The sequence below is a fragment of the Cyprinus carpio genome, chromosome B5 (assembly GCF_018340385.1).
Source record: "Cyprinus carpio isolate SPL01 chromosome B5, ASM1834038v1, whole genome shotgun sequence".
Lineage (NCBI taxonomy): Eukaryota > Metazoa > Chordata > Actinopteri > Cypriniformes > Cyprinidae > Cyprinus > Cyprinus carpio.
The window spans coordinates 24,825,558-24,845,508 of NC_056601.1; the positions used below are offsets into that span (position 1 = coordinate 24,825,558).

General features: G+C 35.3%; 2 protein-coding genes across 4 annotated transcripts; one reads left to right on the forward strand and one right to left on the reverse strand.

Moving 5' to 3' along the window:
* The first annotated feature begins 3,350 nt into the window (after positions 1–3,350).
* coq4 (coenzyme Q4 homolog (S. cerevisiae)) lies at positions 3,351–9,840 on the forward strand. 3 transcript variants are annotated; one of them, XM_042725060.1, is made up of 7 exons: positions 3,351–3,551; positions 4,485–4,523; positions 5,119–5,215; positions 5,320–5,422; positions 5,507–5,636; positions 7,641–7,734; positions 8,930–9,840. In XM_042725060.1, the coding sequence occupies exons 1-7, from the start codon at positions 3,476–3,478 to the stop codon at positions 9,120–9,122; spliced, it is 732 nt and encodes a 243-aa protein (XP_042580994.1). In that variant the 5' UTR covers positions 3,351–3,475; the 3' UTR covers positions 9,123–9,840. The 3 variants fall into 3 exon arrangements, with proteins under 3 accessions (XP_042580994.1, XP_042580996.1, XP_018937563.2); XM_019082018.2 differs by having other exon boundaries at positions 3,366–3,551; positions 4,377–4,523; XM_042725062.1 differs by lacking the exon at positions 4,485–4,523.
* Positions 9,841–11,798: 1,958 nt separating this feature from the next.
* LOC109065004 (B box and SPRY domain-containing protein-like) lies at positions 11,799–18,499 on the reverse strand. The gene is made up of 6 exons (XM_042725063.1): positions 17,912–18,499; positions 16,997–17,095; positions 14,566–14,796; positions 13,679–13,704; positions 13,454–13,578; positions 11,799–12,641 (listed from the first exon to the last, which is right to left on the reverse strand). The coding sequence occupies exons 1-6, from the start codon at positions 18,305–18,307 to the stop codon at positions 12,106–12,108; spliced, it is 1,413 nt and encodes a 470-aa protein (XP_042580997.1). The 5' UTR covers positions 18,308–18,499; the 3' UTR covers positions 11,799–12,105.
* Positions 18,500–19,951: the final 1,452 nt, after the last annotated feature.

A 19,951-nucleotide genomic window follows, 5' to 3' on the forward strand; every position in this document is an offset into this window, starting at 1 on the left:
GATGGTTAATTTTTTTTTTTAAATAATAAAAGTTATATATAAAAAAAAGTTATATAAATTTTAGAGAACTAACAGGCTAGAGTAGGCGCCGGTGCCCTCATACGATTCCATCATAGAATTTAGACATAGAAGGGTAATATCGCGAGTGGGCGGGGCCCCGTGAGCGCTGAGTGAGCAGCAGTAACGTTAGTGAGTTGTCGTTGAAACTCAAAAAAGACGGATAAAGCAAAAAAAGCTATCGGGGGCTAAAAATAGAAAAAGAAAGAGGGAAAAGGAGATGGCATTTCAGGGGATGCGACAGCAGCTAAATAAGTGGATGGTGAAAGGCAACAGGTAGGATTTAAAATGTGACGTCTATGCTTGGAGGCTTGCAAATACGTTATTCATGTTAACAGACTAGCGTTTGCTAACACTGTAGCAGACAGAATATGTAGCTAGCTTAGAATATGCAAACCGAGGTTGCTGAGCTGAAAACTGAAAAATATAAGGTAGCATTTACAATAAATGACAAGAATCTGGAAAACAACTTTAATATCTCTGGTTTACCGTGGAATCATGCATAGATTTGCTACCAGACTTGGAGGCTTGCAAATATTAATGTTGACTGGCAAGTGTTTACTAACTTACTGTAAAATAATGTTGCTGATATCTACATTTAAATTTTGGTTAAACCCTATGGTACCAATCCATTGCATGACATATCTCAATTTTATTAAAGTAAAACAACAACTAGTAAATATAAGGTAGCATGCACAATACATGACTTTTTTTTTTTTTTTTTTTTTACCATTAGCTGTTCATGTTAGCTCAGCTGTGCTTTCAGACATACAGGCTACAGTTACATCTGCTGGGTGACATGTAAGCTGTAATTAGGGTCACATCTCTCTCTCTATCTTTAAAGATCTTTGCTATATATATATATATGTGTGTATATGTGTGTGTGTGTGTGTGTGTGTGTGTGTGTGTATGATATTATAGGCTTACAGTGGCTGTCTGATATACTTTAAAATAAACATTTATTATTTTAAGTCCATACATGATGATGTGCGCCAAAATTTTTTGCTGCATACCCCCCTAACACTGGATAGTTGCATCCCTGTCAGTACCTTATCACTGTCATAGTTTGTACTGTATGTTGTTGCTCCAGCTGCGATGTCGCAGAAATAGAAATCATTTTTAAAATATAAATTTTGCGTGTCGCCGTCATGGCTGGTTAGGACAAATCTCTGATTAACATGGAAAAGATACCCCTTACCGCTTGTTGCAGCGTCACGTTGCATGTAGTTAGGACACGATGTAAGAAGAACAGAGACAAGTACCTGTACTGATACTGCTGAAATATCAACAAAACTGTTAGAAAGCCTCTTGTCCAGTTAGATTTGAGAATCGGAATAATACATATCCCAATACGCTTAAATATATAGCTAAATAAATAAATGAATACTTATATAAATGCATATATCGCATATCGTGATACTGAGCAACTCAAAATCACTGGACAGAAAATTTCTTCATGGTGACAGTACTAGTAGCATGAAAATAGAGGCTAGTACATTTTAAGGATCACCGTGTGTTCACACCACCACTGGCGAGAGTGTCAAAGTGGCCGTAAGTCATTAATTTTTAATGTGAGCCAGTGGTGAGAGGCGGTGAGCATGGTGCATGGCACATGGCGCATCTTGAACAGTGTGGGCATTGTGGAAAGTTTAAGTCAGGTCAACTTTATGGTAATGAGCTATGACACAGTTCAGCAGCAACCGATCAGAGTGTAGTAGTCCTCCGCTTGAGAGGATTCCAGAGAACGCAGTCCTGTAAACTTTGGTTCCAACCACATTAGCTCCGAGGCATTTTCACGCTAGAACATTTGTTTTTCAGTTGGAATGCAATTCATTTGCTCAAAACAACACAGATTTGACCATTACATTTAGGCTACACGTCAACCAGGACAGTTTGTAATGTAGGCTACGCACAAATTAATGTTAATGTTAATTAAAGACCAAGGCCAGTAAACGTCTCCTAAAACTGCATGTTGAAATTAGGCTAGCACTTAACCATGAACACAAAAAACACACCACACAAATGGTTTTTATTGGTTTATTTCGTTAGCAAACATGTGACTATACTTGTTAAGTTCTTTCCATCAATCAATTTCTTACTTTCACATTTAAAATATTTCATGAGATTAATTAACCTACTTGTGGTCAGTCTGCACCAGTGTTAATTTTGACTTTAGTCTTCAAACTAAAATAGTCATTAATGCTTCTCTCTTTAGACCAAATCAATTAAGCTTATGAGAAATTTGATTCAAGGATTGAATTTGTAAAAACTTGAATAAATGATGACAGTTTTCATGTTTAGGTGAACTATCCCTTTAACAGTAGTGAAAAGGGAGCAACTTATAAAAATTATAGTTGTTAATATATATAATATATATAATTTATAATTTTTGAAAAAGAAGTAGAATAAGACAAATATGAAAGAGATACAAATTAAACTCATTTTCAGATACAATAGTACTACTTAACATATTTATTTAACATCTTTTGTTGGTCAACATTAATGACACAGATAGGTAATTAATTAGGAATGATGCCCCTTTTTAGACGGAAGGCATGCATGTAATATTGACACATGTTCAGTTTTCACCCACCTGTTTACGTTCACTTAATCCATAACCGACATGTCCTTACGTGTGATACTCTACACGATAGACATTTGGACTGCTGTTTGTGTATTTGAGCACTGAGAACTGATCCCTGTATATGTGATCGCTGTATATGAGTTTTGAAGAAGTGGAACATGCACAAGAGAGAGCACTTCTATTAGCACGATTCTGCCTATCCCGCCTTCACTAACTTTAAGTTAGCTGACAAAAAATTGTGACTCCCGGGAAAAACGGGGCCTCTGGTCACCTTATCCCTACCCCTTCAGCTGCTGAGGCCATTGTTTCATATCGCTAGTTCACAGTTTGGTAGCCTATCCATCCACTGCGGCTGCCATACTGAGACTAGATATGCAAACGCCCCTTATCCAATTGCAATCCAATTACAGGGACACACATTTTGAAGGACAAGACAGTAGCCTATAGGATGTATTTTGAATGTCCAGTAGTCCTCAAATAACATAGTCCCATCTCGTCTTGTTAACAAAGATGTGGCATAAGTTTCATCATAGTTTTTATCATCAGATATTAGTTTTAGCCCGTCAACGTCTCGTCTTAGTCACAGAAAATTTTTTGTTAACAAATACTTTTCGTCGTTGTCTTCGTTGACGAAATTAACACTACTCCTTTAAATAAAAGCATTCGATCTACGTCAGAGCGTCTACGAATCTTTCTACAGCATTGAAAGGCGGCCAGAGCGAATTTTGACGCTCTCGCCGGCGGCGGTGTGAACGCGCGGTTAGGCTAAACGTTAATACAGCTTGCCATACATGCTCTGTCATCTACCCCAAGTGCAGTCCACTGTAATCCATTATGCATGGTCTGTCGGGTGCTCTCCGTAGTTTTTTAAAAACCTTTTGCGGATATTATTGTCGACGTTCATATGGAGGTATTTTTAAAAAGTTTTAGAGTTTTAAATATTTCCATATGTAATCTGCTCAATTGCATAGTAACGTTATACGCGTATTTGATAGCAAAAATGTCTGACCTTGCTAGTAGCTTATTAGCTAACCAGTAATGTTACTGTGAAAGCGTGTTGATTTATGTTGATCTGTCATCTAGCACAACGTACTTCAACTACAAAATGTGTTAGTTTAAATGCAGTGTTTGTGGTTGCATATATTGCATGTCAACAAACGACAGCTTTAAACGACATTTCACCGATTATCATACAGCTGCTGACAGCACCAAATAATTTATTTTAACTAACAAACAGCATGTAACACTTACGACCGTATTTCAGCTCGGTTTAGTAAAAAACAACAACAACAACAACAACAACATTTTACTGACTCTCTTATAATTCCAAAACAGGTCATTATTCATTACATTAATGAAATTCGGCCGATATGCTTACTGTCGTGGAAATAATTTCACTGTGTAAAAAAGTAATTTTAATAGTCTTAAAACAGACTTCATTTTCTTTATACAAAATATTAATTTTTCCATTTTTTATTTTGGTCTGAAATATGATAGCCTATAATGATATATTACAGTGTAACCTTCTCTAAGGCATGAACTTGTACCCTCAACAGCAAGGAGGTTTCTGAAGCTACATTTTGTAGGAAATTAAGTTTAAGCTCCACGATGAGTAAGGTTGCAGGAGTGATAGTTAATCACAGTACTATGGATTTAGAGTAGTTGAGTCTGTTAACTGTGATTGCGGTCTCAGGATTTGAACCTCAAGAGCTATCACTCTCTCTCCTGCACTCAGTACTCACCGGACAGCAGTACACAAGCTCAGATTCAAAGCAGTACGATGGAAGGTTGTATCCAAGTCATATCCCAACAAGTTCTGTACAGAAGGCTGTTTTGGCTTTAGGTTCTGGTGTGGCTGCTCTGAAGAACCCCTACAGACATGGTGAGGCAATTATTTAATAGTAATTTATGTTGGCCTAAATAGTATGCAGGAAGTCACCCTAGTGACGATTATGCTTCCTGAAGAATTTCTTTAAATTACAGCTGTTAGTTTCTTTTTCAGTCTCAGTGGAAAGTCCACAATTGTTTTGGTGAAAAAGATATCTAATAAATAAAAACTCTGTCATTAGGTTTCATTAATAACACAGGCCAGAAAGAGTTTCCAACTTTTTTCTATAACAATAATTTTCTTGGTTCCTGGACTCTTCATCCTAAATGTAATCTGCATACCTGTTTAAGGGAAACCTTCAGAATTCTGTGGAATGGATTTAAACATGGTAAAATATGGAGACTGTTTTATTTTTACATTATTGAATGTGCATTCAAAGTGGACAAATTATTTAATATACAAACAAGAGATAGGGAATTTGCCGATAAGCTTAGGTGCAAACTGTAACCAAACACCAACACCCTGCTTTAACAAAGGTGTTTTTGTTTATGCCTAGGATAATATTTTCTAAATCGTGTGAGCTGGAATTCTGTCAGTAATCCCCATGATTCAAAACTTTCATGTTTGCTGACATGTTTTATCAAAACAGATATGGTTGCAGTGCTTGGGGAAACCACAGGGCACCAGGCCCTGATCAAGTTAAGGAATCGGATGAGAAATGACCCTGAAGGTTACACTATTCTCAAGTATGTCTCATTTGTTTACTCTGACTACTGTTAAAACTGTTTATGGCTCCATCATTCATTATCCAAACTTTACTACTACCTTTATGTTCAAATTATGTCTCTAGAGAGCGTCCAAGAATCCGTCTGTCTACGTTAGACCTCACTGGAATGTCTGCTTTGCCAGATGGGACTTTAGGAAGAGAGTATCTCCATTTCCTAGAAGAAAATGTAAGATAAATGAAAAACACAGAAATGATCACTTAACATTTACCAATAGGTCAAATGAACCATTGTCTTCTCAACATTTTTCAGAGAGTCACCCCCGACTCAAGAGCTGATGTAAAGTTTGTGGACGATGAGGAGTTAGCGTATGTCATGCAACGATATCGTGAGGTCCATGACCTGTTGCATACCTTGCTTAATATGCCCACCAATATGCTAGGTGAGCATTTGATACAATAACAAAATATGTCCACTTTTCAGGTGTGTACAGTCGTGGCCAAAAGTTTTGAGAATTACATAAATATTGGAAATTGGAAAAGTTGCTGCTTAAGTTTTTATAATAGCAATTTGCATATACTCCAGAATGTTATGAAGAGTGATCAGATGAATTGCATAGTCCTTCTTTGCCATGAAAATTAACTTAATCCCAAAAAAAACCTTTTCACTGCATTTCATTGCTGTCATTAAAGGACCTGCTGAGATCATTTCAGTAATCATCTTGTTAACTCAGGTGAGAATGTTGACGAGCACAAGGCTGGAGATCATTATGTAAGGCTGATTGGGTTAGAATGGTAGACTTGACATGTTAAAAGGAGGGTGATGCTTGAAATCGTTGTTCTTCCATTGTTAACCATGGTGACCTGCAAAGAAACGCGTGCAGCCATCATTGCGTTGCATAAAAATGGCTTCACAGGCAAGGATATTGTGGCTACTAAGATTGCACCTAAATCAACAATTTATAGGTTCATCAAGAACTTCAAGGAAAGAGTTTCAGTTCTTGTAAAGAAGGCTTCAGGGCGTCCAAGAAAGTCCAGCAAGCGCCAGGATCGTCTCCTAAAGAGGATTCAGCTGCGGGATCGGAGTGCCACCAGTGCAGAGCTTGCTCAGGAATGGCAGCAGGCAGGTGTGAGCGCATCTGCACGCACAGTGAGGCGAAGACTTTTGGAAGATGGCCTGGTGTCAAGAAGGGCAGCAAAGAAGCCACTTCTCTCCAAAAAAAACCATCAGGGACAGATTGATCTTCTGCAGAAAGTATAGTGAATGGACTGCTGAGGACTGGGGCAAAGTCATATTCTCCGATGAAGCCCCTTTCCGATTGTTTGGGGCAAAAAGGCTTGTCCAGAGAAGAAAAGGTGAGCGCTACCATCAGTCCTGTGTCATGCCAACAGTAAAGCATCCTGACACCATTCATGTGTGGGGTTGCTTCTCATCCAAGGGGTGGGCTCACTCACAATTCTGCCCAAAAACACAGCCATGAATAAAGAATGGTACCAAAACACCCTCCAACAGCAACTTCTCCCAACAACAGTTTGGTGAAGAACAAAGCATTTTCCAGCACGATGGAGCACCGTGCCATAAGGCAAAAGTGATAACTAAGTGGCTCGGGGACCAGAATGTTGAAATTTTGGGTCCATGGCCTGGAAACTCCCCAGATCTTAATCCCATTGAGAACTTGTGGTCAATCCTCAAGAGGCGGGTGGACAAACAAAAACTCACTAATTCTGACAAACTCCAAGAAGTTATTATGAAAGAATGTGTTGCTATCAGTCAGGATTTGGCCCAGAAGTTGATTGAGAGCATGCCCAGTCGAATTGCAGAGGTCCTGAAAAAGAAGGGCCAACACTGCAAATACTGACTCTTTGCATAAATGTCATGTAATTGTTGATAAAAGCCTTTGAAACATATGAAGTGCTTGTAATTATATTTCAGTACATCACTGAAACAAAGATCTAAAAGCAGTTTAGCAGCAAACTTTTTGAAAACTAATATTTATGTAATTCTCAAAACTTTTGGCCACGACTGTATAATTAACAGTTGTTATGTGTATGCCTATATAGCTCTCCCTCAAAAGCTTTTGGTTCAGTGTAAATAAGATGCTGCATCAGAGCTATTTTGCCACTGAAGCACATTGAGCCCCCAGATCAGGGGTGCCCAACCCTTTTCCTGAAGATCTACCTTCCTGCACAGTTCAGCTCCAACCCTGATCAAACACAACTGAACCAATTAATAAGGATCTGAAGGAGCACTTGATAATTACAGACAGGTGTGTTTGATCAGGGTTGGAACTGAATTCTGCAGGAAGGTAGATCTCTAGGGGTTGGGCACCCCTGCCCTAGATCATTATCAGTAAATACTTTTTGTTTGTTTTTTGTTTTTTTTTTTGGTACACATCAGAAATGCATTATAGCATCTCGTGAAAAATGTTCCTGTTATTTACCCACAGGTGAGGTTGTTGTGAAAATGTTTGAAGCTGCACAAACTGGTCTGCCCATGTGTGTTCTGGGTGCAACGCTTGGACCCCTCCGTCTGTCTGTCAGGTGAGTTAACATGATAGGCTATCTGTCTGTTTACAGCAACATGATGTTAGTTACTGTAGAAACGGTCTATCATTTTAACAAACAAGCATAAAACATATATATAGTAATGCTCTTACATTTGAAACTCTATGCCACCCTGTTTTAAAAGACTAACCACAAGGACAACTTCAGAGCTTAATAACACATTTTAATATGGAAGATACATATAAATGCTTTAACACAAATACAAGCTTCACATATTTTATTGTAAACTTATAGAATGTCTTGCCCCTTAGACTTTGATTGTAAGTTCATACTGTCCAAGCGATAATCATTGTTGTGAGACAATATTATTGTCTGTGGTAACTGACAGAATGTTAGAGATGTGTTCTGTAGAGGTTAAGTTGCAGTTAAACTAGAAGATTCCTTTATGTAGATATGCAACCAGTGACAAGTTCAAATCAGTATTATGTGTTTAATTAGCACAGAGATTAAGTGCTGAAGTGTGTTCAGTCATATGTTTATAATATGACTGAACAAGCTTCAGCACTTAATCACTGCAACTGCATGTCAAACTGTATAATTTTGTATACCAGGAAAGCAGTAAATCTGTATGTCCCCTTCTGCTGAAATTTTCTGTTATTACAACCAATATTTGTCCTCACTGAGTATTTCCCAATCTTATGTTCATGTTTCATTATGGTCATTATATAGAAGCTTTCATTATTATGACATCCTAGTGCTGTCATTCTTTGCTTTCATCTAATACTGTACACTGTGACCAGTTTTAGAGTTTTACTGGCTCCCAGGTCACCACAAGGATATTACAAACATCCTGATAAATGTGTTAATTTTGTATTTCTTCGGGATATTACTAATATAACAATATTATTGTATCTGGGTAATAAAAGTGATGTTATTTCTAGTATATTTGATTAATTGGATTTTAATTTGCTATAAAAAAAACAAAAACGCCAAGAACTTCAATCATATTACACCCCAAAATCAAAGGGGAAAAAAATTCTGTATTTTTTATTTTTTTTTTTTTTACAAAAATTTACCTTAAAATTGTCGTTTACTGTATTCCAGAAATGTTTAAATTGTTAACTTGTGCTGTTTTTAATAAAAATAAAATCATGTGTTCATCATATTAAATGTATTACAGTATGGGTAAATAAATAAAATTTGATGTGTGTCTCTACGTTGATGATGTCAGTCGTCTACAGTTGCTGGTTCAGTCTCTGGGACCATGGGCTCTGCGCAATGGTGGTCGTGCCCGATGTTTTCTGAGCATCTTCTATGAACGGCGCTGGGAGCAGAACCTTGATGAATTGAGACATGAGTTGAACATTGAGCCACCACCTGTCAATCTGATCCCATCCATCAAGAACACATCCTCAAACTCGTAGTACGCTCACCTGTCTAACTTATGGAAATTTGAGCTTGTGGGAAAGCCCCAAAAGGAAACTACATACATTCTATTGGCAACAAAGATCACCTTTTCCTTCTTCCTCTTATGACGGGAAATGATGCCTCAAAAAAAAAAAAAAAAAAAAGTCATGTAACAATGTAAAAATACTATGGCACGAATAGTGAACTAATTAGGTTGTTCAGAAAGAAGATGAAAGTTTAATATAAAACATTTTGTAAACATCCATTCACTGTTGATTTATAGGATTATAGGAATACACTTGATACAAGAATGTTCATTGTTGCTACTACATTGGAGTTCAACCAGCGCATGAACAAAATTGTGAGATCCGTATTTTTTTTTTTTGAAAGTTTTAATAATAAAAATAAACATTATATAGTCTGTTTAATGAAATATGTGGAAGTGATCACAATAGTTCCTGTAGAAAAATTGGTGGTATTTTCTGTAATATTTTGTGATGTTTATGTTTATTTATAATTAAATATTATCTAAAAAGAAAGACAAATAATGATCAATCAGTTTGATCAGATATGTGATAAGATATTTCTTTACATTTGTGTTTTGTCTTTTAAAACAAATTAATATTGATACAGTTAGCAATGCAAAGTAAAAACCATGCAGTATTCTGCATTCAGATAACAATAAACATAAAGATGCATATTATAACAAAAAATAAAAATTCTTATAATATCACATTTATTTTGCAGAGTCTGTTCTCTGTTCTCTGGTGTACCAGAAGAAAGTGAATATTGTCCTCTGCTACCATCTAGTGGGGACATAGGTGTTTAAATCGGAAGGTGCCAGCCTTTTTTTTTTTTTTTTTTTGAAGCGTATATATATATGTGTGTGTGTGTGTGTGTGTGTGTGTGTATGTATATATGTGTGTATATATATATATATATATATATATATATATATATATTATATATATATACATACATACATATATTATTATTTATTTAAATGTTTAACTTATTTAAAAGTGTAATCATTATGTTCCATATGCAAACTGTTGTTTCCCAGGAGGCCAAAAACTTTAACATTTTTAAAGATTAAGAGAAGTTTTACATCATGATGGTAACATAACTGTCTTGCCTAAAGGCCACAGTTGATGACTCCTGCTGAGGCTCGAACAATCATCCTTCCGGCCCTGAAGAGTTACAGGAGTACTGGAGTTCTAGAGCCTATATCCCAGCATTTTGAACCAAGGGCAGAAAAATGCCCTGCACAAGTGGCCAATGAATTACAGGGCTTTCTAAACTATGATTTAATTTTTTTCTTATTTATTCTTTGAGGAACGTAACAGAATAACTCCAAAACTTTAAACTAAATACCATACAAATCATGCACTATAATCCATATCTTCTGAAGACATGCAGGTACTTGTATGTCGTTATTTGATGCAAATTTCCCCTTAAATTGTAGCTTTTCAAACTCTTTGGACTTTGGACAAGTTTCAAACTTGACATCTTAACCCAGCTAGTGTCTCTTGGCACTCTTTTTTTACACGTCTTTTTTTTATATAATAAGAAATAGTAATCATCATAAATTAGATATCATTTGGAAGCTTAAACACTCAAAATTCCCGTGAATTTTTTTTTTAATTGGCCATTGTTACCATGTTAATGGTACTTAAATATCTTTTAGTGGGCTCTTCCCCTAGTAGGTGTCATATGTCCTATTACAAAATTTGCTACTATATTTTAGAATCAAAACTTAGTTTTGACCAAATACATATTATTGGAAAGGTGTGAGTCTCAAGCTTCCATGTTTGGTGGTTAGTTGGTGATAGAAATAATATTGCAACAGAAATTTATAAATTTGTGAAAAGAAAAAGCATAAAAAAACAGAGTTTTGATGTCACCTGCTGGTTATTTTTGGTATAACGGTTAAATAAATCTCACAGGAACCTCCTTTTTTTAATCAACTTACAGTACTTTAGACATAAAGCTTAGATTTTATAGCACACTATTTAGTACAGTACTTTTCCTTTACAGTAAACTTAAACTTTTATAACTTTTCAAAATAATCTTCAGCAATAATCTGCAAATTGTCTTTTCTATTTATTTATTATTTTTTTTAAAGAGACCAACGGCTCTGTATTCAAAAGTGTCCTTGAACAGAAATGACATAAGTAGACTTACTATTTATATTTAGACTTTCTTTAGTATGTTTGTATGTAACACTAATAATAGGATTTCAAAATTCTTCCACTAAGTTCTCATTTAACATGTTATGTTTCAGTTCAAACAATTGCAGTTATGTATGCAATTCTGGATGAGAAGGATGGAAGGAACATGAATGGAGGGTACAGTAGATTCTACAGTTATTTATGGTAATCTGCACTTTATTGTGTTTTCTCCAACCACAGACCAGCAAATGAGACAAGGTTAACAAAATGAGATAACAGGAAATGGTTTCATTATTTGCGTACACATTTTATTGCATGAATACATCACATCACACAAAGGTCAGAACATTGTTGCTATAATGACGATTAAAGATAAATATAGTATCAAATATCAATATCAATATCAATTAGGTACTGCACAGATAAATGCAACTATTTCATATGATGTGCAGATAAATATAAACAGTCAAACAATAATTGGACTAATTTTAACATAAACGACATACTTTGAAAGAGATGGAGAATAAAATTATTTAAATAATTTATGAATATAAAAATGTCAATGGCATATGCTTATAGATCTTTTAAGCAAGTTTGCAAAATCAAGAAATTACTGATTACTGGCAAATTAGCTTCTTTATAACTAAACAATGTGATTGACTTTATCACACTTTCTCTTACTTTTGCATATATTGGTGTTCAATGGCACAGATAATGTAAAACATGTTTAAAAATGATCATTGGTTCAAATGACATTGCATAATGTTACATCCACCATCCCATCAAGTCCTCAGGATCTTCAGAGCCTTCATTAACATTCATTGTGAGTTCAGTGCAGTATGGAGACACTCTGATCAGCCACAGCACAGGCGGCCAGCAGTGGTTCACTGAAAGCATGATTGACTACATGCAGCACAGACATAGATTCGGGCTCATAGAACAGTAGGGTCTGACTGGGCCAGTCCAGAAGCAGTCCCACTCTTTTGAGCTTCTTAGCCACTGTGATACCCACATTACATCCATCATGACAGAAAGACAAGTCTCCATCATAATGCGAGAGCACCCAGGATTTTGTGTTGTAGCCAAGCCGTGCGCCATTGCCGGATCCTTTGCGTTCTATGCTGGAATAGCATACCCCCACTTTGAAGGCAGCACTTGTGACCACATCAAGTATCCAGCTGTGAGTACCAGAGGACATGGGAGGGGAGCAAAGGGCATTAGGCCAGCTGTCGAAGCGCGCCGGGTCAGAGGGGGGTAACTGACGCTGACGTTTGGGCAGGAAAGTTAAGGTGCGCTGGTCACTGGAGAGGGAGAGAAGAGGACTGACCGTCTGAGCTTTAAAGCGTAGTGCAGTTAATCTATGAGCTAAAGGAAAGAAGGATATTAAAAAGATGTTCAGAGCAAGAAAATTGGAATTTGAATGTTAGAATGCCAGTGCTTCAAAATATTATAGTACACTTATAAAACTTAATAAATATTAAAGACTCTATTTTACCCATCTGGAAAGCATATGTACACTGTAAAAATGAAATACTGTAAAGTACACTGTACACTGTAAAGATCACTGGAGTACATTTTATAAGAAAAATCTATTTCAGTTTTTCTACTTCAGTATTTCATGTTTAATTCAACGTATTACTTGCCATTTTGGGGTAAAGTGTACTATCAATTTCTGAGTGAAAATTGTTTTTACACAGTGTAAGCAATATGTAAGCAGGTCTGGGGAACCGAAGGGGGCTGAAAGAAGGTGCTAAGGGGTCCACATAAAAATTTTAGGAAAAGTAGTATGCTAAATGTTTTACTTTGTTTTACTTGTTAGTATATTTTTAATATTTAATTAATCAGCAGATGTAACATACTTTTTTGGATAAAAATGATGAGATAAATCTATTGAACTATTTTGTTCAATTTGTGTTTTTCTTTAGGTTTATACATCTAACAAAATTATATTTAATGCATTTTTATAATATTTTTATTTTTCACAATATAAATCGGTATTTATACATGAAAATAAAGGTTTTTGTTTTGTATGGTTTTTTTTTTTTTTAGAAAGGAAGTCATCATATTTGAGAGTCTGTGTTATCGAAATGTTTGAAACCCATGAGTATGGTGATCATGTGATACACAGAAGCTGTCTTAAATTAATCCCTGTTTTGTGGAAATGGAAATGTACTTACCAGATGGTCCTAGCAGTAACGCACTGGCCCATAAACCCACCATGAGTTTACTGTCACTGCAGCTTCTGTTCAAAGTCAGTTGCTCAGTGTCTCTAGGTTCACCAACACCCTCTGCATCCTCTACTCTATAGCATAGTCATGTACACAATCAATTCTCATATCCTGATATCTCATTTTATGTATTTATGTGAGCATATTATTGCATTTATTGTGAACTGAAATTACCTGTCATTTATTTCCTCATTAGAGCTCTGAAAAAATAAAGAAAAACTACAACAATCAGTGGAATATCACACATTATTATTTATTGATTAGTATTATTATTATTATTATTATTATTATTATTATTATTATTTATTAATCGATTTTAAGTATTATTTTGGGTAATTTGTAATTTACTCAGTAAAGTACTATTGAAACTAAATACTTAAAAATGTTTTATTCTATTTATTACTGTAATTAAATGTCAATTAGCTGTTGATATTAGAAGTGTGTCCTACAACCTTATGCTGTCAAGACAAGTTACTTTTAATTTGATTTGTCTTCCTAAATGAGTTTGAAAATTTGAGCACGGGGAAAAATGTGATTAAACAGACACCCCACCCCCACCCACAAACAAAGTAAGTTTACAACTTCAGTGAGATCTCCTGTTCTAATTATATCAAGTAATGTCCAGGTCATATTTCATCCCAAAAACAAATGGGGAAAAATGCATTAAGTAAATATAAAGTATTGAAAATATTATCAATTTGATAGTTGATTTTGAATATGCCAAGAAAAAAAATGTAATAACTGCAAATATTTATGTAGCTTACAGTGGTTAGGTTGTGATTTGAATTCCACATGTAATTAAATATAATATATACTATACTGTTTGAATACATAAAGAGAAGGAAGCACATCTTGCCCAAAATCCTCACTGCTGTAATGCAAAAAATAAAAAAAACTTCTCATAAATATTATGTTACTTTCTAATTCTTTAATATGACAAATTCTTTGACTCGTAATTGAGTAGAATGTGTAAAGTGTTGACAAAGTATCCATACTTTATATTTGTTAAATTGCACAAATCCTCTGTATTTTTTATTCCCCTAGCTTCTTCATTCACTCACCACAATCATGGTATCTGTCGCGTGAGTGAGTGTGTGCACCAGGTTGGTGCGTGTGTGTGTGAGTTTCTCCAGAGTGTGAGCCCAGTGTGCTCTCTGAGTGAGGAGGCACTGCTCCACACGCTCTTCCTCTCTCTGTATAGCCTCTAGGAGACGTTGCTCCTCCTCCTCAAGAGCCTCACGCACCACATTCACCTGAGCCAGCACACGTTCTCTTGCACTGTTTGCATCTGTCTATCAATTAAACAGCACAAGAGGCAATTACAACAACATACTGTATTACACTGTTATAACTAGTTTATCTGGACATCAGGGATGTAATGTTATAACACTATAACATAACTATATATATAGTTATGACTGATGATCAGCTTACTTTCTCAGACCACATATTTATTCAACATCAAGAAGATCAGGCCCTTTCTTTTGGAACATGCTTCACAACTCCTTGTTCAAGCTCTTGTTCTGTCCAGGCTGGACTATTGCAATGCTCTTTTGGCAGGACTTCCAGTATGGAGTCAAAATAATGCCGTATATATATATATATATATATATATATATATATATATATATATACATATATTTACTGCTAGTGCACTTCCAGTAAAAATTCTTTATTGGCATGTCGGGCTTTTACAGTATATTATTTACAAAACTCTTCAGCGCTGGCGTCCTCCCAGAGAGAGATTTTAAACAAACACTGTTAATACACATGCAGTTAACCAAATTAAACAATACACATTTTAATGCTATAAAAGTGTGCACATCGAGAAAAATAAACAGCAGATGTTGATGTTAACAACTTCTTTAACTTGAGCAAACACTGCTAATACACATATACATTTGTTAATAAAGTTAATAAAACGAAAACATGCATGTTTTACTGCTATTGAATAAAAAGAAACAGTCCACTCGCAAGCTTCTGCTCATCATGACAGTACCTGGATCAGTGAGCTGCATCTCGGCCGATGACGTCACTTCCAGGGAGGCATGTTGTACACGCCCCTGCCCCTTGACTCCACCCCCACGTCAAATCAGCGCCACAAAGTGAGACGCGCAAATGAAGCGCAAAGGAAAAACGGCATCGCAAGCTAAAACTAGACTGACACGCAAAATAAAAGCAGCATTGCAAATAAATTAATAGATATGACCATGGAAAAATATGTATTGCAAAATCATTGCTTTCGCGCTGTTTCATTTATGTTTTGCAATTCTTTATTTTTGTTTGCAACACTTCATTTTTTTCTCCCAATACTTTATTTTCTTTTGCAATTCTTTATTTTTGTTTGCAAAAAGCAAAATTATTTTCCTCAATACTTGAATTTTCGTTTGCAAAACTTTATTTTCTTTTGCAAAACTTTATTTTTTTTTGCGTATATATACTGCATTATTTTGACTCCATACTTCCAGCCAGTTCTATCAAACCTTTACAATTAATCCAGAATGCGGCAGCAAGAATAATTTTTGACGAGCTGAAAAGAATGCACGTCACACCTCTGTTTATCAATTTGCACTGGCTACCAATAGCTGCTAGCATAAAATTCAAGGCATTAATGTTTGCCTACAAAACCAGCACAGGCTCTGCACCCCTTTACCTTAATTCATTAGTTCAGACTTATGTGCCCTCTAGAAGCTTGCATTCTGCAAGTGAACGTTGCTTTATTGTGCCATCCCAAAGAAAATCAAAATCACTTTCACAGACTTTTAAATTAACTGTTCCCACCTGGTGGAATGACCTGCCAACTCAATCTGAGCTGCTGAGTCGAGAATCTTCAAGAATCTGCTAAAAACACATCTCTTCCATCTCTATTTGACCCTCTAACTCTAGCACTCTCTTTTTTAATTCTATTCTTTAAAAACATGCCCCTTTAAACTTACACTCTATTTACTTACTAACAGCTTGTTTTCTTTATATAAAAAAGAAACTAACACTAGCTTCTCTTTTGTATTCTATCTTTTTTATTTTTTATTATTCAATTAACAAAAGCAAAAAAAAGCCTCTAACACTAGCTTGCTCTATTCTTTTCCTATTCTGCCTTTTTATTTTATTTTTTTGTTTCCTTTTTATTTATATATTATTTTAAAACCTTGATACATGTACTGCATTAAGCTAACTTAGACTTGTTATAGCACTTGCATTTCATTGCTCTTTTGTTTTGATTTTGATTGCTTCTATTGTCCTCATTTGTAAGTCGCTTTGGATAAAAGTGTCTGCTAAATGACTAAATGTAAATGTAACACCATTAAAAATAATTTAAAATCACACAGAAAAACTTACCAAGTCCAAAAACATATAATAATATCACAGTCTAATGTCTAATTATGTAAATGTAACAATAAAAAAGTAATAATAATAATGATAATATGGTGCATTTTGTAAGCATTGGCCTATAGCATATAGCTGTCCTGACTAATTAGTGAATTCTTCAGGTACCTGAACAGCTTTCTCTCTAGCTGTAAGTGTACGGTCAATGAATCTTTTGATCCGCAGGGCTTGCAGCTGCATTTTTTCACAGACATCCACCAACTGATTCTGTTTTTTTTTAAAAAAGAAGGAACAAAGAGGAAATCACATAAGAGGAATTAAACTATAGCAGTTAAGTGGTATGTACTAGGCAGGAATGTGAAGGCATGTGACTATGATCTGAATTTGTCTGTTTTTGAAAAAAGGGTAAAGTATTGAAGAAATATTTCATCACACAGGCAGTCTGTTTCCGATCTACAGGTCCTCAATAGTATTCGGAAGCTTACAAATGTAAGAATTTGTGTTTTTATTTATTTATTTATTTTTTTATTTTTTTGGTTGAAAATGCTATCTAAAAAATGCTGTTTGGTTTGATAGTTTCTTATCTGACTAGTTCAAACTTTTTTTCTGGCCAGCAGTGTATAACAAGTGAGTCCAGTGTTGATATGAGCTTTGCATGTATTTTTTTTTTTTTTATTTCAAAGAAGAAACAACACTGCATTGAAATGTAAATTCTAAAATACATTTTTATTATTATTTATGAGTTTAACAAATTTGACAGTATGGGAAATCTGCAGCAAATACTTCAAAGTGTTAGGAAAACAAATAATAATAATAATAACAACAATAAACAATAAAAAATAAAGAAAGTTTCTTCACCTCGAGGTGTAACGCTTCTGACATAGGCTATTGAAACTAACCACGCCCTCCCCATATGAATACAAATTACATAGGCTCAACACAATACTGCTAACACTCTCAACTGTTATTCTAACATTTCACATTTCTTTTAAGGGAATAGCAAACGTGTTAAGTTATTAATTGTTAAGTCAATATTTTATAAACTGAAACCTATTTATTGCTATTTAACTAATCGTGACTCACCCTTACTACAGTTGCCTGAGTAACCAGCTCTGACACCTTGTGACCCTGACAAGATCCATCCGACACACATTTCGAGCAGGTCAGTCTTCCTTCTGTACTACAGTAGAATTGTAGTTCTTGTTCATGTACTGGACACCGTTTCGCTTCTGCTGATATCGATAAGGAGTCCGCACCGTTGCCTACAGCGTTCTCCGATTCTTCAAATTTGCGCACAGGTTTTGTCAGTGATTTTCCATTTACTGTACTATTGGTGTGTAAAAACAGCTCTCCGCCTTCAAATACATTTTCAATTTGGTCTTGATGTTTTGAAGGGTCGTCCAGTTGAGAGTCAGTCTCCAGGTCATTGACATGCAAGGACACCGTTGCCAGTTCACAAAGTCTATATTCCGTACTCATGGTACCGAGAGATAATAATAGGTTTGATTACGTTTAGCAGAATAAAATGCGAAGGGTTTGCCTGATTTCGCTGATGTACTGCAAAATACCCGTGGCGCAGGTGTATCCAGCTTTATAGCCCTGCCTACCTGTCGCAGGTGTATAACACGGAAGTTGACTGGTTGTTGAGTGCGAAAGTCTGAACTGAAGTTTTTCTGTATTGTTATTCGAGTTAAACTTGGGACTTGACTGTTCTTGCAACATGCTATCTATCTATCTATCTATCTATCTATCTATCTATCTATCTATCTATCTATTAGTATCATATTTTAGCTATATGCTAACTTGTCATCTGGGGCCAGTTGCATAAATTTAGCCACTATGTTAAGTCTGTATCTTAAGAGCTAGTTTGACCAACTAGCAGTTGCCAAGAGGTAATCAACCTTTTCATAAATGAATTTAAAAAAGTTATGACCAGTCTTGAAGAAAAAAAAATTAGATGACTAACTTTTAAAGACTAGTCTAAACAGTTTATGCAGCCGGCCCCTGGTCTTGCATGAACATGTCTGGTATAGGCTATTGGTTGGACAGCACTGTCCTATTAACGTGTAACTCTCCACCAACTCTCCAGGAGTTAATTATCTACACAGTATATTACTAAAAAACATATTCATTGAACATTTAGAGTAATCTATTATTTCAAATAATAACATGGTACCAAGTCATAAAAAAATTTAACAAGTCCTGTCCAATTCTCATATCCATCATGTCCTATTTTTTTTTTTAGATCTGTAAACGTAGGCAAGAGATGTTGAACAATTGTTTAAGCATGTGTTTTCTCCATGAATGTCAACAAAACCAATATATTTTTATCTTGTTAACTGTTGGTTATGACTTTTAAGCTATAAAAGCATAAGCAATGAATAATAAAAGACACGAGCCCTTGGTAAGCAAATTCTCTATACACATACTGTATATATTGCACTATTTAAAGGGACAACCATTTAGTGGTTCCGAAACACTGTGGAGATTATCGATTGCACTCAATCAATCCCATAATGCACACTTAATAATGAGTATACAACTCCATTTCCAAAAAAAAAAAAAATATTTTGTAAAATAAAAAAATAAAAAAAGAATCTGTGATATGTTCATTCTTTTAAACCTTTATTTAACTGACAAAACTATGAAGAAAAATATTTCCAGTGTTTTCACTGAGCAACTTAATTGTATTTGGTAAATATAAACAAATTTTGATGGCTGGAAAACACTCAAAATAAAAGTAAAAAGATTGTATATTCAAGTTAAACTGTTTTAAAACATTCCACAATAAGCAGGTGAATTGGTAGTAATAAGTGAGGGTATCATGGTAAAAAAGCATTGATCAAAGTCTCAGTCTTTGCAAACAAAGATGGATCATAGCTTGAGGGTCAAAGATTGCAAACCATTAAAAATGTCTCATCTTGTAAAAAGATTCAGAAAATCTGGAAGAATCTCAGGCCATACTGACAGGCAGGAAACCTCAGCTAAATGTGCTATGAGTCATTCGATGGCACAGCATGAGAAACCATCATGCTATTGTGAATGACATGTGATGGGGGGGGGGGGGGGGTAGTCGGTTAAAAAAAGGTTGTCATTGTAACACAGTAGTAATCTCTGTTTTGC